The sequence below is a fragment of the Fundulus heteroclitus genome, unplaced genomic scaffold (genome assembly GCF_011125445.2).
Source record: "Fundulus heteroclitus isolate FHET01 unplaced genomic scaffold, MU-UCD_Fhet_4.1 scaffold_128, whole genome shotgun sequence".
In the NCBI taxonomy this organism is placed as follows: Eukaryota; Metazoa; Chordata; class Actinopteri; order Cyprinodontiformes; family Fundulidae; genus Fundulus; species Fundulus heteroclitus.
Genome location: NW_023396540.1, coordinates 443,007 through 464,984, shown reverse-complemented (window position 1 = coordinate 464,984; position 21,978 = coordinate 443,007). Strand labels below are relative to the sequence as shown.

The window sequence follows — 21,978 nt, the reverse complement described above, 5'->3', positions numbered from 1 at the left end:
GAGGCCTAGCTCATGTTGTGGTGAGTATGAGACAGGCCGTTGTTTTCTTTTTAATTTGGAGGTATTTTTTGCCTTGGAAGTCACCCATGAATACCATTTTTTTTTATTTTTGCTCATTTTTTGAATCATGAAATCTGACCTTAACAGTGACCTACTGGATGAGTTATTACAGTATTTCTGTTGGGTTGGCCATCCCTGGGAAGGTCCACCACAGTTCAACATTTATATTATTGTTTTCATTTATGGACAGTGTAGAAAACATTTTAACTCTCTAAGCCTTACAATTGGCTTTGTAATTCTTTCCAGACTGATGTTTGTGACTTTGTTTCTCATCTGCTCTTGAGTTTTAGATCGAGATGTGTAGCTTTTAGAGACATCTTAGATACCTTCATCTTTCCAGTCAGGTTCTTTATGAGAGCTTTTTGATCCTTCAGGTCAGGCAGTATTTTGGCTTGGGTGTGGCTAGTCAAAGATTGTGGTTTGGTGTTTTGTTTTAGACATATTTTAGACCATAAAATATAACCACAATACACCTCATGTACTGAAGCCTGTCTTTAAAAAAGTTTGTGACATTCGTATAAACAGCTTTTTTTCCAATTCATGCAGATCATCAATTTGTTTGTGGCCGTCATCATGGACAACTTTGACTATCTGACACGTGATTGGTCCATTCTTGGTCCTCACCACCTCGACGAATTCAAGAGGATCTGGTCAGAGTACGACCCTGAGGCAAAGTATGGGTCTTGTTCTCTAAAAACACCTTTTCTGTCAAACTTTGCCTCTTTAACTCATCAAACGTCCTGTTTCCTCTCATGTAGAGGACGAATCAAACATCTAGATGTGGTGACCCTGCTTCGACGTATACAGCCCCCTCTTGGGTTTGGTAAACTGTGTCCTCACAGAGTGGCCTGCAAGGTCTCTTTTTCTCTGTTCCAAAACGATGTTTTACACAAATGTCCCTCAGAAACAACGAATATCTGTTTGTCATGTTAAAAATCTGTGATTGTTTGACTTTTTTAGAGGCTGGTAGCCATGAACATGCCACTCAACAGTGATGGGACAGTCATGTTTAATGCTACCTTGTTTGCCCTGGTGCGCACAGCTCTGAAAATAAAAACTGAAGGTATAAACATGGATCATTTTATACGGTGAACTTTTTTCTCAAAAAATGTTTGATGTTACTACCACAAACTTTGTTTTAAGTTTATGGGAGTTCATTTCAGAATGAAATGAAATTAATTTCCAATTTAATTCTCAGTTTTTCAGTTCCCTTTGGAACGACCCAGTCAAAGCCTAGACCAAAGTCCAATTAAGAATCCGTGGCAAAACATGTTTACAGATGCAATTCATCCAGTCTGACAGGGCAAATAAATTAGCAAAAGACTAATTGAAGCAAAGGTTATTTGTACAAAATTGTGGTAGGCTGAACATGTATGCCACAGATATCAGATTTTTATTTAAAAAAAGAGAAGCATATTTCCATTACTTTGTTAGTCTGTCACATAAAACCCATTTTTTTATTTTTTTGTTCAAGTTTGTGGTTTTGACATGAAAAAAATGGGAAAAAGAGTTAAACACTTTGCAAGGAGCTTTCCTTTCCAGTGATTAATCTTGAAACTGTATTTGTCATTTGACATTGGCTGTAATTTATATTATTTTTTGTGTTTTTTTTTCTTCTGTGATTCAGGTAACCTGGAGCAAGCCAATGAAGAGTTGCGAGCGGTCATCAAGAAGATCTGGAAGAGAACCAGCATGAAGCTGCTGGATCAAGTGGTGCCTCCTGCTGGTGGTTAGTGGAACTGACTATTCTTTGTCATTGAACTTACACGCCTTGTTGAGAAGGACACGCATATAAGCTCAGTTTACAGCCATACTGTTCACATATTAATGCCGACATAAGATATCTCAAGCCTTCTTTTATGGAAATTTGTTTGGTATATACAGTACAAACCTATATGTATCTGCTCTGCTCATGTTCTCCTGGTTGTCCTCACAGCAGTTCGTCTTTTATATGTGTGTACTTTGTCCACACTCCTGCCCTGGATGCTGATGGAGACCTCTGACTATCTGCTGGGCTTTGGGCTTGCATGGCCTTGTAGACCACTGTGCAAGTGCATGCTTTGTCTCTCTCTCTCTCTCTCTCTCTCTCTCTCTCTATCTCTCTATCTCTCACTAATACTCTCTGTCCCCTCTCACTGCTGTCTCTTGCTCTCTGACTCGCTCTGTTGTCTCAACTTTTTGTCTTTTACTCACCGCTTGAGCTTTTACAGCTTTATTCTCCTCTCATATATCTCTGTATCCAAAAACTCTGAAGCACTTCAGAATATTCTGAAGCAGTTCTGTTTTAGGGTGGTGGCATGGAACTAGTGTTGCCTCTCTGTCCAATCTCTGTCCCCAGCGTGCTTGTTCAAAGTGATTCAGACCCCTGCTTCAGAATGATTCTCCCACCCTCTCTTTCACACGCACACGCGCGCACACACACAAACACACACACACGCACACACTTTAGTCCTACAAGGAAAAAGAAGAATAACGCAAGAAAACACCTATGCACAGCTTTCAGCATAGTTTGCAACATTAGCATAATTTAGTATGAGGCATTTGTAATGAAACAGATGTTACTCAGGAGGGCTGACATGTATAATGCTTAAAGTAGATCTGCATGTCTGCATGTGCCAAAGTAGAACATTTCTTTGCATTTGATCTTAACAAGTTGTTGCCTTCTAATGAAAGTAACACCGATCTTAAAACATGAAAACAGTAAAACTACCGATTTATAAAAATGTCACACATTTGAAATCACATGATGGAGGTTAGAATATTAAAACCAACTCTATTATGATGATTCATAATCAAAAATGCAGTTCAAAAGAAGCTGTTATAGGCTGGTAGCAAAAAATAATCGCACAACAGGCAATGACTTAATCATTTTCACCATTTTAAATGTTACTACCAATAGAACAATAATTTGCCAACAATGTTTACAGTCTAGTTAACACTAAGCAAACTTCAAGGCCACATTTTTTCTGTTCTTTGAATTCTAGTACTATAGTTCTCAAACTGTGGTGAAAGTACCACTGTTGTGGGTTGGCTTTAATTGTGCTCTGAACATTTTTTTTGGTATTCTTTAGAAGATAATATTCTATATTTGACAATTGAAATGCATGTGCTGTTTTAGTTTGTGGGCTAGACCACTCCCCTCCCAAAAAAAAAAACATAAAAAAATAAAAAATAAGGAAAAATGGAGTACATATTCAGCACTAGAGGAACAATAAAAAAAACTCTTACTCTTAAAATGAAACTCAGGTGTGAGATTACTACTGAGATATAGCAATTTATTTATTTTTTTGTTATTTGAACAAAGTAAAAAAAAAAATAATTATCTCCACCTACAAAAGCAAACTTACCTCAAATGAAAAGCACCTTTGAGCCCTATGGCTAAATCACAATTAATCTAGGAGGGTTTTGAGTGATATCTTATGAATGTGAACATTTAGACACTATAAAAGGTACGCTGAGCAGTTTTACAGATAGTTTAACAAATACTTTTCAAAGCAAAACTAGCAAATGTGCACTTAGATACATTTTGTACCATTGGGGAGTTCCTCACATACTCAACTGGAGAATTTAACATATCCCTATCACCCATGATCACAACAGATTGACTTGTGCTATATGAAAAGACAAAGTGTAGCTGTATTAGAAGTTTTTTTTAAAATAATGTATTTATTTTTTGCTTGTAATCACTAAACTACGATATGAATTAAGTTTTGAATAAATGTTTGATAAAATCTGCAAATTACTAAATTCAATACTAGTGTTCAGTACTACGACAGGCGTGGCCAAAGGTCTGAACTGACTTGCCATTCTGTCCAGATTGGAGTTCGTTCTCCCAGCTTCACTAAAATACAGGAAAGTAGCTGATTATGTTGCTGGCAACCAAGAGTTTTAATTGTCAATTAGTGTAGATAAAACACAGCTAAAGCCTGAGTAATGCTTTGTTCAAAGTTAAGCAACTAAAAAATGTATCTGAAAATTGTCAAAACAGCCATTTGCAAAGAATTAAGCGATTCAAACTTTTCGCACAGTACCGTAGATACAATTCTATACCTACACGTTTACATTTAAAATCTATTCACACACACAAAAAAATGTTAAAAATTTTGTTTTCTTCATTTTCAAAATATATCAGAGGTGATCCACAATTTGTACACTATCAGTATGAATGTTTCTGACATGCTGAGAAAACCTCTTTCATCTTAAGCTTAAACCTCAACGGACGTGGGGGGGAAGAAGGCCTCTCCTTCTCCCTCTCAGGCTGCTGTGTGTAGTGACCTGCTGACACAGGAGGCATTTGTGTGGTCTGTTCACTCAGATGATGAGGTAACCGTGGGGAAGTTCTATGCCACCTTCCTGATACAGGACTACTTTAGGAAATTCAAGAAACGTAAAGAGGAAGGCCTGGTGGCTGCACACCCCTCCCAGAACAACACGGCCATTGCCCTACAGGTAAGTGAACTGGTGTTTCTGCGAGAGGATGCTGCGTGTGTATGTGTGTGTGTGTGTGTGTGTGTGTGTGTGTGTATGTGTGTGTGTGTGTGTGTGTGTGAAGGAAGAAAGGATAAATGACAACCGTGAGAATGGATGTAATAAAAATGTTTAAGTCAAGTCTGTAACTGTTCTTTTATGCATTTCACTCAGATATCATCAAATATGCTAATGTCTATGATTTATGATCCAGCAGGGCGCTCATGATCTAGGTGTACAGTATGAATTTGTTACTGTGATGTATATGTTTCTAATTTGTGCGTTTGGTCTTTTTATGTCTTTTAAATGTCATACATGTTCATGTTAAGCATGTATCATTGTCTCCAGCGCCTTTGTTTTCTGTGCATTACAAACCACGTCTCATATAGTTCACAAAGCTTTGGCTATTTTTGTTACTTCACTGTGATGATATATGGCTTAAGTATTTCCATATATCTTGTAGTGCACCGTATATGACATAAATTACACACCAGCTAGTTTCTTTATCACCATTTCCTGGCAGGTAGAAAGTTAATTTATGATGCACTCATACAGCAGAGACAACTGGAGGAAAGGATGTTGTTAGGGAACTACAACACTCAGTTTGTAACTAAATGTCAAAAAGGACACTAAACACGAGGCTGTTTTTTGTGTTTTCCTTTTTATTGGAGTATGCTGCAAAAGGCTGTTGAATTACATGTGACCCACCGGGCATAATGATCTACAAACTATGCTGCAGTTAATAATAAATTAAGATTAATTGGGAAAACCCACAGACTATTTAATTATAAGCTTTATCTCCTTATTAGTGATCAATAATGAAGCAAATGTAGCTAGACTGCCATTGGTGATGCCTCAGCTTCAGTGTATCATGACAGCCACCTCCTATAAGTAAAGGTTAAGGAAAACAATATTTTTAAAACTGGAGTTTTGTGTTGCCAATATCTCACCTTTTTGTTAGATTCCAGTTTCCTCTTTGGAGTTTTAGACTGTACAATAAAGCTAACAGCTTGTTAGACTAGGGTCCTTTCTAACACAGATTTACTGCATCTTAACCATCTCAAATCTCTTAGATTTCTTGCAAACAAACTCTGCAATGCAAACTCTGTCTATTTTAGCTCTCTATGCCTCCATGCATGCGTTCACTCAGAAATGTGAACGTTACATAATAACTGGTGACACGGGGTCAAACGGGCGTGGTAGAGCATCCCTAGCATTAATTGTGAGGGAAATCAATGAGGTAGTGCTTGTACAGCTGAATACTGCTACTGTTTATGAGCCACTTCCTAAATATTGCATTGGTTATTGCATGAACTCCCAACAAGGGCATGAACTAATGTGAACTTCTGTTCTCACGAGTGCTGTTTCTGCATCTGGCGCCACAGCTGGCTGCTATTTCAGTAGGAGCAGTATGAGTAGGGGTTTACGGAGAAGCTGCAGTGCTGGATCGGATCTGTAGCCACATCGTAGTCAGTGAGATCCCGGTTTTAAACTCATGGTCTGGGACTAAAGTCTTATGAACAACATGGCTAAATGGTTATATATGGCATAGACTGTAGTTTTAATGGGTCATCTGCTGGTTGCTCATATTTTTCTGTGCATGAGAGAACCTGAAGTATTAGCCACTGGAATTCCCAGACTGTGATTTATATGCCTAATAACTGTTTTTTGACAGGTTAAATAACTGTTTAAAACATTAAAAATTATCTGTTAAATATTCATTTGTTAATTGAGGCTTGACTATCAGTTTAGGAGTTGAATTCCTAGCCTACACGTTTCGAAGACTAGAATTTATTTGGATTTGGGAGAACTGACTTGTGAAGACTTGTGATCTCCGTTGTCATATACACGACACATATGTGTCACTTCCAAGAAATTAACTGAAGTGCCATGCAATTGTTACAGTATCGACCCAATAGTAACATTGCTTTGTCTTTTACTACACTGTGCAGATGCTCTGTCTGTACTGGTGAAGATTCACTGAACAAGATGAGTAGTTGAAATGACCAACACACTAGTGACCCTGAATCTGGTGTCTTCTTTTCTGAATTATTCAGCCACTAATTATATGAACACTTGGCGGCACTCATTGACTATGTATAAAGTACTGTACTTTGAGCCCAAAATGTTGATCATTAATTCCCTTTATCCACTAATTATAGCATGCTAGCATTAGGTAGCATTAACATTAGGTAGTGTTAGCTTACGTTCACATTTTCTTTAGCTCATTTCCTTCAATTTGATACCACGTGGCCTCTCTTTCTCTCTCCTGTACATATCCAGAGTGCTTCATCTAGCTGCCCACAGCCTCCTCTGCTACTCCTCTTTTACTTTGAGTCTGACAACAGCCATAAACAGAGCAGCAGTCTACACTGTTGTTGTGTTGGTCTATTGGACTGTGGGTCCGCTTTTCTATTAAAGATCTTGCCCTCATTGAGATGCAGCTCAATTGTAATGGAAAATGACTCAATCCATGTTGAACAGACTTGACACATCCCAGCCTGCATAGATTAGGTATTAAAGCAAAAGGGACACAAGTGCTGATAAAGAGGGAAAAAAGCAAGAGAACATCACTGTAAAAATAAGTTACTCAGTCCTGATACAGCATGCTGTATATTTTACACTTTATTACTTTTAATGCTTAGATATGATTGATTTAATAATCAGAATCACTTCCTTTTCAAGATAGATTTCAAGCATTTAATTATAATTTATTTCCCCAATAAAGTCCTTTTCCAGCAAACATATGCTCTTAATTGTGATAACAGTTTGATGACATTTTCACAGAATCCCACATCAAAATAAAGTTTGTCTTCATAGTGAATTAACTGGTAAGTAATGAGTAGACTTTGATCGAATCCTAAAGCAAATAAACACAGCATTGGGAGTAAATGAAAAAAATAACATCAATTGCAATTAACATTATTTACAATCTTTTGATGCAACAAGATCAAATGTTTTTTTGTTTTTTTTTCATACAAGACACAAAGAAACATTAACATGTTAACAGACATTAACAAGCCAGAAATTTTAAAAGCCATCATGCGATTCCAACAAACTCGATGTGGATGTGAAATAACAAGCAACTAATGCCGTGACTGTGTTTGATACTAAATGCTAATGCAGTAAATTATATGCATTTCATCCAAAAAACTTTGATTTTATTTTAAAGCTGATTTCAACTTGAGACACTTTTAGGCAAATATTTCTCAAAGTATCCCAAAAAGCCCTTGTGTCTGTCTCTTTGTTCTCATCTACCCCAGTCTGTCAGTTTTTTTTAAATGCCAGGTGTTTCACAGCAAAGGTGCGTGTCTGCCTAGTATGTATGGTGGCTGTGACTGTACGGTTGAACTATACGATGAAGGTCCCAGCCTTAGCGCTTAGCCCTGTTGTTGTCATGATTACAGGCTGGCCTTCGCACGCTGCATGATATTGGGCCCGAAATTCGCCGAGCGATATCATGCGACCTGCAGGATGACGAACTAGTAGACTTTATTCCAGAGGAAGACGAGGAAATTTATAGGGTAAATGATTTAACCCTGCTTGAGGGGGGAAATGTTTGGTGCAAAATTTAGTTTTATGGTAATTTGATTCATGTGTTTTATTAGTAATGCACATGCACAGGTTACAAAAAGATGCAAATGTAAATACAAAATATTTTAATCTAAGTTTAACAGCCTTTGCAAAGTGTATGCATTTGTTTTCCTTTGCTTCAGATATGTTTTCCATTTTTTTTCTAGGCATGGGCCAGTTTGTCAGTATCAAGTTATGTCATAATTTTAACAACCCAATGCTACTAATGCTAAATCTGGCTGTTCTGCAGTTTAAACATTTAATGTCTTCTCCGGCCTCTTCCATACATGTTAGGATTCGTGGAAGGCGAGTAAGAGAATTTGTCAAAGGTTTTATATGAAATTATAAATTATTTTATTTAAAAGGGATTGAAATAAACTTTCAAATGAGGTTGAGGTTATAAATCTAGTATAAAAATCAGCTGAATTTCAGGATACAAACACTTCAGATGTACAGTAAACTAATGGACTAGGCTGTTATTAATTTCTTTTAAAAGTATGATTCTATATTTTTTCTCATTAAAGCTAAATTTAAAAGGTTGACCTCAGCAGTATACCAGTGCATAATGGCTAAAAAGGGAAATTCCTTTGCACGTTTGTTTTAAAAACATGAGATTAATTTATTGAGAGCATATGTTATAATTTAGACCATTTGTCCATTTAAATTGTGTTTACGTTTGAAGCTAATGATAGTTAAATTAATTTCAATGACCAATAGTGAGAAACAAGAGCATAAAAGAACAGAACCAAGCCCTCAGTTATCAGTGGATAACACAATGTCCATCCAAAATAAAAGTAATGATCTCCATGTACAGTTCAAATGTAAGTTCATAGAGTGAAGATTTATATAGTGATTTGTCCGGCAGGTAGGATCTGAAAATGTCTAAGTTCAGCAGCTTTGGAGCCTTGCAAACTGGCACCCTAAAGAGCAATTTAAAACTAGCTCTGTTGCAAGGCCGTAATTTACCATGTTGGCAAACAACTGCTTCTGATAAGAGCTGTAATTTAAAACATTACTAGAATGTGGTGCCAGCACATCCTTTCCAAAAAAAACTTTTCACTATAGCCTACTTTATATTAGAGGGTACAGTGGTTGGCCAAGTATCACCATTGTCCACATAATCTGTCCATGATTTGCTTATGAGGGTTTAGCTATTCTACAGTAATGTGACTGTCAAAATGCTATCCGGAGCACACCGACGGTGATGCCAATCAAACTATCACTCCATGTACAATTGGAACGTGTTCTTTGGCTCTTTAATACACTTAAAGCTTATTATACACATTTGGTGCATGAATAGGAAAAGCTTTTACAGCTGAAGGTAATTCTCATGGCTAAACTGCAGGTGGATCGTGGGAGTGATAATTGATTTAAAGGGGACATATCAGTCTTTTCAGTTCTTCCTTTTCACACTGAAATCATTGAGTCATGGTCTATATAAAGTGGAACTGCAACATTTTGGTCTGAATTGCTCATTAATTTACCTCCACGTTCCTCCACGTGCGTCTGAGAGCAACTTATTTTGATGCCGTCTCTTTAAATGCAAAGGAGACGTTTCACACCCTGCCCCCCTGCCAGGTGACAGAGCGTCCTGCTTTCCCCCGTTCGGCCATTTTTGTAGGATGCTGGGAGATGTTGTAATGAATTGCGTGGAGTAATATAGCAATCAATCGGACATTTTAACTTAACAACTTGTAGCTTTGGCATCCTTCAGCTTGGACTACAAAATTGCTCAGAGGAATAAAAATTATGGATTTGCGAAATTGGTAAATTGGAAGTTCATGATCTTGTTTAGCAGTTCTGCAGCAAATACTGTGATGTAATTGTTCAAAAAAAGTAATAGAGAATAGAGAAAACTGAATGACTTGACAAATACAACCCAAACAGAATATGAACAAATCTACGCGGCACCTGGACAGACCACATTCAAATTTCCTGCATTCCTAGATACACAATAAAATATATTTAAGGGTTAAAAAAGTGGATTTTGCTTGATGTACTTTCCAGCAAAAAATAAATAAATATTTTACTCATCTTAACAAGCAAACTGTCAAACTATTAGTAAATTAGTAAATGTCTAGTTCATACCATCTTTAAAACTGAGATTGAAACTTGAAATTTAGCCTTGATCTTGATAGCTTAATAGCTGCCACTGACTTTAAACAGTGACTGTCAAAAGACTCACTTGTTCCTCAGTCCTATTTGTATTTGAAAATGTCATTAAAACCCTAAAAATAACAATGCCAAAGCAGTGATAGAGTAAAGCAACATGTGAAATACGTTAGTAGTAGTTGAAGTTATAGTAGTACCTTATAACAGAGCTAACTTTTATTATATATTTCTGATTAAAAATAGTATTACTGTAAAAAGTGAGGTATTTTTTAAAAGCTATCATAAAGTTAGCAGTCAATACTGGCCCATGCCTAGCTTTTGCCTTCATTAAATCTAATAATCTCAACATTTTGCTCACGTCATGTCATGAACCAGCTTTTAAACCTACTTTTGCACACATAACTCCTGAAACAATACCAGTTGTCGGACTAAACATTAACAGTGATTATTCTCAGCTGTTTTGTGTGAGTAATAAGCTCCTGTGGTTTTGCTTTGAACGTTCTTCTGTAGCGTAACGGCGGCCTCTTTGGTAACCATCTCATGAACGGTGGCCATCGACGAACCAACGGGCATCAAACCAACACCACACAGCGCCCCCTGCAGGTGCAGCCTCCGCCTCACTACGCTCACATGGAGCAGCCGGTGGGGCGTCTTTCTCGAGCCAATGCAATGGCTCACCCCAACCACCATCATCACCATCACCACCATCACCACCGCCACCATAACTCCTATGGCAAATCTCCTAAATCCACCAACATCAACTTGAACAACGCCAACATGTCCAGTCTGGCCAACGGAGGGCACCATATCTACTACGAACGCGCTCCTCCTAATGGTTACCCAGGTTTACGCACCTCCTATTACGACTATAACAAGCCACGGACGCCCCAGGGTCAAAGGTAGACACATTTTTTAACACTAAGCTAAATTACAGCATGTAATGTAAAATTTGTCACGTGTTGTTTTCTTTACTCTTTGTTTACGGTATATACATTTTCTATAAAAATGGTTAAAGTAGGACTTTGTAAACTAGAATTTACATAAACCTGTGTCAACTTTTCACTCATACTACATGTGTCTTTCTCATTGTTTGTAACAGATATGGCAAATTTTACGATAAAAGTATATAATGACAATTTGGCCTTCATTATGAAAACACATAAAACCTGCAGGGTTTGAAAGTATTTCCTCTCGTTTTCTTCTTCAGACACGTTCTTACTTTATTCTGCTCTGAAACTATTAGAAACATAAAACAGGCTTCCTCGTTTTTGCTGTACAACAAAATGTTAGTTGGACACTGGAACAAGGTCGGCATTTCAGCTTTTACTTTGGATGAAATCCAAATCTGTTGTATAAACAGAAAATATCAGCTTTTGCTTGAAAGCTGATCCCTCCTTTTTGAATTGAGCACACTTATTGACAGTTGTATGTAACCAACAGGAGGTTTCTGATGTCAACCTAAAATAACTAGCTCACCGTGAAAGATTGTTTTAGATTGACCAAGTTAATTTCCAGATTTAAACCTCACAAGTTGCATTTTCAGAAAGGCTTATTCATATGCCAGTTGTGTACTGATTCATTGCCCAATTCATCTTAGCCTACTTCAGCTTTGTACCCCTAAATAAACCATTTTGTCCACAAACGTTACTTAAAAGTTTATTTCTTTTGGTTCTGGTTGTAATCCCATAGAGCCACGTTAATTAGCTAATTTTCCCTGATCAGTCTGACATAACTTGGAGCAAGCATCTGGAGGGAGCAATGATTTTTTTATGGTCTTGTAACCATAATACCATAGAATAGACCATGTGAAAATTATGGGAAAATAACCAAATCATTGGTTCTCAAAGAAGAGGATTAACAACATAACATGCACTGTTCAAAATGTTACAAAGCAAAGTCTGATATGAAAGGCCTGAACGGCTGAAATGGCGATGGAGCAAAAATAACCAGCAACCAACTGCAGAGTGTAAACGTTTGGTGTTTTTAATCATGTATCAGACTTCAAGCTGAAGTTAGCGGGTACTTAGAAACCTAAAAAAGTTGTATGGCCTATTACTGACTTTCATCTTTGATCCTAAACTAAAATAATTAATTTGTAAAAAAGGATATGTTTTAAAAACTAGTTGGAATCATGAGAATCAGTATCATCTTTATTGGGCCATCTCTATTTCTTTATCGATTGTGCTCAGTCAAAGAATTTGACTTTGGTTAAAGTTCTCACAGCGGACAGACTAGGATTACATGTAAACCTATCATCTAACTTCACAAACACAGCTACAACAGAATAAACAGTGCACCTTACTTTTGGTCCTGTTTGTTGCTGTTTCATCTTCATGGAACTGTTCCGACTCTTGGCTTTCATCTTGGTTGATGTCTGAGACCTAGCACATTAATTTGGCCAGAGGTGGGTCTGTCAATTGAGGGGTGTTCTTACTCCTAGCATAGGTGTGACCAGTGAGCCACTTGAACAGGTATGTGGACCAGATGTTTGGATCACGCTGTCCACCTCACAATTTTAATTTCTGGTTGGTAGGCTCCTCAGTTTCCTTAAATCAGCAGAAAATCTTTCTAATCTCCAGAAATTATCCCGTTGTTTTTAACAATAATCTCACAACTGACATTTTTTTTTCTATTGAGTCATTCTCTTGTGATCTCAGACATATAATCACATCATTGAATTACCACAGAATTCACATCCAGTCTGACACAAATCAGTTGTAGATATTTAACATTATGACTAATAGTGAGTTATTTTAAAGCTTTCTTAATTTCTAACTTAACTAAATAAGATTTAAGTCCCCAGAATTCGACTTGCACGGTGAGGAATCTGCTTTCACTGGGGTCACCCCAAGGTTTTTTTGCAGGTGATAAAAATGGGTTAACGTTATCATCTGAGAAAGGCAGGCATTGCTACAGCTCTTGTGAACACACCAAAATAAAAGCACAAATGCCAATATCTTTTGTCATGAACACATTTTTACATAAAACCCAATTTGTTCCAATATACAGCAGATATAAAGCATGATGTTGATGTTCCACTGATTTTAAAGGTAACTGTATCTAAAAAAACATAAAACTAAATATATAGTAGTTTCTATGCAAAAAGGCCTTTAGCAGCAAAAAACACCTTTCATGCAAGCAGAGTTTTCATCAGCATGTGGAGCAAATAATCACAGGCCTTTGTTTTGATAATTAATTTAATGAGGGACCAACATGATATTCTTCAGATATTGTGTTTAGTTGGCAGCATTGAAAGAGTTTTATTTTAGGCTTAGTTTGAAGAGCAATTTAATTACATTGTTATTATGCATGAACAGTGAGGTTTTTTTTTCAAGGACAAAACAACTGAACCGTCCTACAACATATGAGCACACATCATGTGTTATCATGCTCTGTCCTCCTCATACATATATATGACAGTGCTGTATATGTTTCATATACTGTATGAGATATATATGTCCCTCCTCTTCCACCCTTTTCTCTGTGTTCTCCCTTTCTCCTTCCTAACTAAAATGCTTTCTCTCAATCATCTCTCTGCTCTCTTGGACAGAAGGCGCTACTATGAGACGTATGTTAGGTATGTTGTTCTTTTAGGTTTGGTGTCAGCTTTATGTCTTGAAGGCATTAAAGGGTTGTTTTTGTTTCATTTTGAAATGGATGGCTGCATTCTTGCTAAATCCATAAAAAAACAGTAAACTAAGCTGTTATGAAACACTTGTGTCAATGACGTAAATTATTAATTAATCTACAATAAATATCAGGGGTGTGCCTATGACTCATCTTGTCAGGGATTTTGTGGAAGGAGATTAACAAAAAATATCTGTGGCACAGCTATTTTCAGCAATTTGATTTTGCATTTGAAGCTAAAATTAGTCAATTTGCTATTATTTTTCTCTTTTGAAATAGTGTCATGAAGTTGGTTTTATTAAAATGTATACTGAATCTTCACAAAACCACAGGGATATTTGTCAACCATATTTTCCATGCTCATTTCTTATAAATTGTGACTTTTAACTGCTATATTGTAAAACTGGACCATCTTATACCTGGCTAAATATTTTTCTTGACTGTTTAAGTCATTTTTGGTGTATATTTCTTGCGGATCAAATAGTTTTCTTTAAATTGCTTTGTTTGTGTTTCAACTTTTCCTTCAATGTTCGTATATGATTAGTTATTATTTGTAAAAAAATAAATAAATTGCCAATTCAATGAAAATTAAATATTAGTGAGCATAGACAGAATAACTAAATACGATCGAATTCAGTGTATTGACAAAGAGCACACCTTTTTCAAACCATAAAGGTCAAAATATAATAGAAATTATTTGGTATTTTCCTACTTTAGGAACTATTTAAATATAATCTCAATTGGACAAAAACATGCAAGAGATTCCACACTGTCATTATTTATTAACTAAAAATCAAGCAAAATGGAAAAGAAAATCACTCTACTTCTACATCCTTGCAGAGCCTGGAGCATGGAGGTTCAAGCAATTGTTGCTGCCAATCAAATCTGAAAGAGTTATGAGGCAATTTCCAAACAATTTGAAGTCAGTAAAACAACCCAAATTCAGACTTTGCAGTTATCAGATAAACTGCAAGCCAAAAAGGCCATCTCAGACCTTACATGGCACAGTAAGCAGGAGAAATTTTATGTCTATGACAGTAAGAAAAAGACTGCCAAATGTGGATTTTTTTTTTTAGGAAAAATATAATAACTCTAAAAAGAATATGGCAGCACCACCTATTTTTACAAAATTGTATGTACAGTAAATTAACAACTACACTTCTGGAACTGTGTCCTCTGCACAGATGACAAAGTAGAGACAGTTGGCCATAATGTGCAGCAACCAAAACAACATATAAGATCAAACCCTTGATATATCAGCTGCCAAGCATGGTGGTAGTAGGTTGGTGATTTTGACTTGTTTATCAAACACATGACCTGGACACCTTGCATTTAGTGAGTTGATCATGAAGCCCTCCATTTACCAAGTATTCTAGAGTTAAGATGGCTAAAGTTTGGTCAAAACTGTGTTCTAACAGGACAATGATCTAAGGCATAGCAGCTAATCAAGGTACAGCAGTCCAGGACCAAAACTCAACATGATTGAAGAGCTGAGGTGGGACCTTCATGGCCTTATGAGGGAACAATAATGTCTTATAGACAACAACTATTTCAAGTTATTGCAGCCATTGTTGGTACTAACCTACTGAATCATGGGGTGTACTTAGTTTTTCACACAGACTTCACATTATGGACTCATCTTTGTTTGGTAAATAGTGACAGTATAGAATCTGTAGTGTGATGTATTTATCTATTTTTTCCACACAAAGTTAGATTGAAATAACTTTCTAACCTATTAGAAGACATTCTTTTACCATGTCCTTATTGGTACTTACATGTACTTCAGAAAATTGGTGTTCTTTCATTTTCCTCTTTCAGTAAATTGCTTACAAAAAAGTATTAGGCAGAGATCACTACAATATTGTAAGGTCCCTTTTTTGACTTGGCATACATTCTGCTGTAAATGTACGTATGTATATTCAATGTTAATGGTTAACCTGTTTTCTGCATGAAGCAAAATATGGAATGAATTAGAACAAGGCTCAGGGGGCTTGATTTATCAGCACTGCATTATCAAATAATGTCATAATAATACATTCTAATTGTTCTAATGGTGAATGTAATGTTAGACAACAGATATTTGCTCTGTATCTTGAAATATCTTCATGTTGTCTTTGCATTACGTGGTAAATATTTATCAGGGGTTTTCCTAGCTTTGCTGCCCCCTATGAAACTGGTGTCTGCATGGAAATGCATGACCGTTCACCAGTAATGCCCCAGATATGCAGCGGGATGGACACAATTACCCTTTTGCCTTATTGTCCCTCAGGTCTCAGAGAGGAGACGGCCATCACCCCACTATCCGCAGAGAAGAGGAGATTGATGAGGACCGCTTCTCTGGGGAATATTTCAGTGGGGAGGAGTTTTATGAGGAGGACAGTATGCTGTCGGGGGATAGGTATTACTCTCTCTTACTTTCTCATTCTTATGGTATTGATTACAAGCGTGCAATGTGTTTACTGAGGTTTTACATTGTTTCATTTTGCAGGATCCCAGACACGTATCCCAAACACTTGTGGCTGTTGGTTGTGCAGCTTTCTAATGAGCTCCATTTTTCATCTGACCTGCAGGTATCAGACCAGTGACACGGAGTATGAAACTCCTAAAGGCTACCATCACCCTGACAGTTACTATGATGATGATGAGCAGCCTCTGTACCGGGACTCGCGGAGGTCTCCGAAGAGAAGACTGCTTCCTGCCACACCTCAAGGTGCCGCATGTACGTCTCTGTATGCAAAACTAACGGTGCAAAGAAAACGTTATACGTTATACAAAGCAGTACGACACAGTTTGTTGTATACATTTTTGTTTATGTGAAATTACGCAAAAGTAAAATAGCTTATACCCCCAAGTCTGAAGCAATAGAAAACAGAATTTTATCAGAAAGTCTACATGTTTTTGAATATTCTTATCCACTACAATAAATTGAATTAGCATTTTTATGCTAAAATCATAAGAATAATATAAGAATAATAGTAGTGATAGTAATTATCATCATCATCATCATCATCATCATCATCATCATCATCATTGAAAGAATAAGAAAATACTTACTTTAATAAATACTAACTTAAAAATAAAGTTGTTCAATCGATATGCATCTAGAAATACGGCATTAATTAAACACTTAAAGTAGAAATTATAATTGAGTGCTTGTTGGATTTTTTAAAATCTGAAATAATGACCAACATTATTTAAATACATAACAATTTAACTAGTTTAAATAGTAATTTACAAATATAATTTGTATTGTTATAATGTTTTTATTTACTTTGTTTAATTATTGTAAAAGCTCATGGACTGCTTTATGTTAATCTGAAATGGATTGATAGGTAAGGATGTGTGGCAAAAATAATTTCATAATATGCTGCAGCACAGTGACGATGATAGTAAACTATTTAAACAGTGAAATAATTGCTTGTTCTTTAATTAAAGTGTGTTGATTTTTCATTTAATAACATAATTAATGTATTACTGAGAAAGATGCCAGCCTCCTTGTGACTCTAAAAGGTAGAGAGGGCGACTTTTCCACAAATGTAAGTAAGAAATGCCCAATTCCCTTTTTGAATAACTGCACATGTGCAAGACCATCCTACCTGGTCTTCTGCTCCTAAGTGAGATCCCGTGAAAAACTCTCCCAAATCCACTCTAGTCTTATTTCTTTCCACCCATGATCTTGTACATGGTTTGCTTCTTGTGACTCTCAGCCATATTCAAAGTATACGGTTAGAGCCACGACGCTAACAATGAACAGCTAACACCAAAGCTAACTGGATACATAAACACTAGAAGTGTGCATCCAGCAAGTGGAAAATGACAAGGAACGAGCACACACAATGGCGTTATGTGACTGCGTCAAAATGATTGCCATATGAGACATCCAATCGAAAAGGCAGGACCAATCCACTGACCAATCCTTGCCATTTGGACTGAATGGCAGGGATTGGTCAGAGTTTTTACAGGCCTTCAGCTCTCAAAGTTATATACATTTTTTTTCATTCCCTTTTCTGAATACATAATGCATCGCCTACTCTCAGTATTGAAACACCATTTCACCCAATATAACATAAACTGTTTCTGAGCAGGATTAACAACTATAGCTTTAACAGGATGAAAATGGAGATGAAAATGTTATTGAATTTATGTCTTGTTTTTATTTCCAAGCTAGCGATGAAAAATAAAACATTGTCTTGGACAAACCAGAGGTGCTCTTCTTTGACTGATTTATGTACTTTACCTTTAATGTCCTACTGGTCCACTTTGGTCTCCTTCAGGTAACAGAAGGCCTTCCTTTAACTTTGAGTGTTTGCGTAGACAAAGTAGCCAAGATGAGCTTCCACATCAGCGTACTGCTCTACCACTGCACCTTATGCAGCATCAGGTAATCCAAGCCCATTTTCCTATTATGTTTTTGACAAATTTCAATCTTAACTCTGGCAGAAATCTGTTGAAATAACCGATCTGTTTAGATAGCCTTGGACCTGAGCAGGAATGACCCTTTTGTCCGCTGTCTGCATGCATCTACAGCTAAAAGGTCTAATAATCTCTATACCACTCAGGTTATGGCTGTAGCAGGCCTGGACTCCAGCAGAGCCCACTGCCTCTCCCCTACCCGCTCCACTCGCTCCTGGGCCACACCTCCCGCCACCCCAGCCAGTAAAGACCAGTCGCCGTACTACACCCCTCTCATCCGCGTGGACCGCCCACACAGGGAGAGCATCTCTGGCAGCCATGTGTCTGTGCGCAAGAGCTCCTGGTACACAGACGACCCTGAGTTTTCCCAAAGGACGTATTCACCCATCCACCTGCAGGTGCCCCCGGAGTACCACAACCAGTACCACCAGAAGAGAGGCAGTGCAACCAGCCTTGTAGAAGCGGTGAGTTTGAAGCTGTTTCAGTTTTGATCACGTTATAACCCCAAACTTCGATAAAGCGTTTTATTGGGATTTCATGTGATAGACCAACATAAAAAAGCATAAATTTGAAGTGGAAGGAAAGATTTTCTCTTTTACTTTTTCTTTTATTTTCTTTTTTTTTTTTTCAAATAGAACTACATAAAGTGTACAATGCATTCCTATCCAGCCCTCTTTTCCCTGACACACCTAAATAAAATCTAGAGCAGTAGTTCTCAAAGTGGGGATTGGGACCCCCCAGGGGGTCGTAAGATGATTTAATGCTGATGTGCTAAAAAGATTTTGTATTTCCTTCTTTCTGAAACTGATAACAAAGTATAACTTTACAAGATGCTCCTCATTCCCTGTGTTAACACAGGGGGAAGACTACACTTTTTTGAAAGAGTTCTTATAAAAATACAACTTTATTCTAATATTGTGACTTTTTTCTCATAATTTCCCAAAAAATAAGGAAAAAAATGTTACCCGCCAAAAGGGGTCACCAGTCTCTGGCAGTGTTATTTTGAGGCTTACAGGTTGATAAGTTTGTGAACCCTTGATCTAAGGAAATGAGTTCCCTTTGGAGGTATCCTTATTAGAAACTTTGGAGAAGCTGCAGATATCAACAGCTCAGATGGGAGAATCTGTTGACAGGATACCTGTTGGTTGGTTGTGGACTCCACAAATCAGACTGCTAATGAAAGTGAGATAACAAGAAAAGCATTTAGAAAGACAGCTTTAGGAAGCAGTTTTCCAATAGCCATGTATGGGACATAACAAACATCTTTGCATGGCTTTAAACAAACACAGCAACAACAGTAAATAAACCTTCCCCACCTCTGTCAGCTTCCCTGTCTCATCTCTAGAAAGTTAGATGAAAGCTAAATGTCCTGGAAGAAAACATGCTGGAAACTGCAAAAAAAACTTTACACTGGGGAGAAACTTAACCTTCCAACATGACAACAAGCCTTTACATACAGCCACAATCTATACAGGAAGTGTTAAGATTAATTTATTATAATGGCCCAGTCAAAGCCCAGACCTAAATGTAACCGAGAATCTGGGGCAAGACTTGAAAATGTATGTACACAGATGCTCTCCATCCAATCTGATTGAGCTTAAATTAAGAAGATAATAATAAAGTAACATGACTCCTAGTCATTACACTTGAAAATGATGTACTGTTTTGTTTTAGAACATCACATAAAAACCCAATAATAAAAAAAAGCAAAAATGTTTGAGGGGTACGACTACGTTTGCAAAGAACTTTGGTTTCAGTAGATTTTTGAAAACTAGACATCGTTATCTTATTCAGACAAAATGAACACAAATAAATATGTAAAACTAAAAGTACTTCTTTCCCCTTCTGTCCTGCAGGTTTTGATATCAGAGGGGCTCGGGAGATACGCCAAGGATCCCAAATTTGTTGCTGCCACAAAGCACGAGATAGCAGATGCATGTGAGATGACAATAGACGAGATGGAGAGCGCAGCCAGCCACCTGCTGAGCGAGGGGATCGCCCCTGGGATTAATGGGGTCAACGTGTTTCCCCTGCTGAACCCCAGGGACTACGAGCTGCCGGACACTGGAGCCAGTTACAGTGACGAGGAGCCAGAGACAGAACTCAGAGGTCCTTATGAGGAGGACCTGGCGGATGAGATGATCTGCATTACGACTTTATAGCATCGGCTGGGTGGGGGTCACGTCTGCAGATCTAATCTGAACGTCAACATTTTTAAATAAGAAATGCATCTGTTGGCTCCAACCAAAAGAAGTGCCTTTTTACACAGAGCAGAAAAAAAGGCATACAGAAGGAAGAAGCGCCACAGAAGTCCTGAACGTTGAATTTACCTCCTGCCAGTAGAGGAGGCGAGAGCAAAGCACCGACTGAAACTCTCTGTTGAAGATCGTCACCTGGAGGGAACACAGCCTGCAGCCAATCGGGGGGCCAGGACACTGATGCCATGGAGAGAGACGAGCCAGAGCTGGCAACGGTGTGAGACGCTCTGCATGGCGGGTCTCCAAGGGTGATGACAATCAGATGTATGATGTCATTACCTCAGTCACTTTATTAAGGTTCGGCATATCATGCAAGTTTTCAATGCAAGCATAGTGAGGCATATCTAGTCGTGTAGTGTTCGAGAGGGCGGGAGGGTTGTCTTAGGAATCGCTGAAGCTAATCGAAAATGTCGAGTTGTAACAGATTATGCAGGAATTATCTATCCTACTTTTAGCATCATTCAACTTGAGTTGTGTGAGTTTAAAGAAACAAAAGCATTTTGGGTAAATGCACTAGCAGGCCAGTTATTTTAAACGTTTAAGAATAGCCTGGTTAATATTTCCTAGTTGACATGCTGTAAATTGTATAGTATAACAAGAGAAACTTTGTAAAGAGATAACTCTATATTTTGTAATTATGTATAATTTAAAAGATCAGCAATATGAACCCTTGTGACTCCTGTTATTCTATAAAAGGAAACTTGCGTTATTTTAATGAGGTACTATGGTATTTAAACGCCTTTTGGTTTTTGCTAATATGCACTCTTTATTTTGCCTATGAAATATATTTTTTAGACGTTCTACGATCGTTACACACCCGCACAATATATTCAAATGACTTCTTAAAACGCGGTAACATATGTGGGTTTTTGTAAGAGTCCATGTGATATGGCTCCCTGGGGAACATGTTTATTTGGATATTTTGTGCCGTGTGTACATGAATTTAAATGCTTCCATGCATAAACATTGCTGCTTTCTTTGTTGGTTTTTGAATCAAACTTTAGTTTGTTGGCGCCTGATGAAATGCCTTTTTTTGCTGCTGAAAGAACTAAAAGTGGGATAAAATTATATTTATGAGGCACGTGCCGGGACTTTTCCATAACACACACGTGAAAGATCATGGCATTGGTATAAACCTCCGTACTCCACAGTGACTCCTCTGCCTTTCTTGTGAAATTATTTATACTTTTGAATGTTTTCGCATTTGGACTCCTTTCAACAAACAAACTTAATATTCTTAATGGGATTATATGTTACTGACCAGAACAGCATGGTGTATAATTGTGAAGTGGAAGGGAAATTATGTTTTTCTTTTGTCACGGCCCTTTCCTCTGACCTGCAGGGGCGGTTCCTCCTGCAGGCAGAGGCGGGTCTTATTAATTGGAGCCACTTGGGCTCATTATATAAGTTGGGCTCCATTAACACTCTCTCTCTCTCTGCTCCTCCAGGTACTCACTTTGTTGGTTGG

At 37.5% G+C, this 21,978-nt stretch overlaps 1 protein-coding gene across 20 annotated transcripts in view; it reads left to right on the top strand.

Annotated features, from left to right (window-relative positions):
* cacna1da (calcium channel, voltage-dependent, L type, alpha 1D subunit, a) overlaps positions 1-21,000 on the top strand; it is a gene marked incomplete at its 5' end in the record, with an annotated part of 66,719 nt that extends 45,719 nt beyond the window's left edge. For 10 of the 20 annotated variants that reach the window (XM_036128999.1, XM_036128988.1, XM_036128993.1 and 7 more), the window contains 13 exon segments: positions 607-734; positions 819-915; positions 1,021-1,123; positions 1,688-1,789; positions 4,376-4,509; positions 7,935-8,051; positions 10,723-11,111; positions 13,763-13,789; positions 16,109-16,237; positions 16,410-16,558; positions 18,114-18,220; positions 18,399-18,716; positions 20,109-21,000. In XM_036128999.1, the coding sequence (XP_035984892.1) occupies positions 607-734; positions 819-915; positions 1,021-1,123; positions 1,688-1,789; positions 4,376-4,509; positions 7,935-8,051; positions 10,723-11,111; positions 13,763-13,789; positions 16,109-16,237; positions 16,410-16,558; positions 18,114-18,220; positions 18,399-18,716; positions 20,109-20,414 (2,106 nt within the window). 20 annotated transcript variants of the gene reach the window in all.
* Between the last annotated feature and the right edge of the window lie 978 nt (positions 21,001-21,978).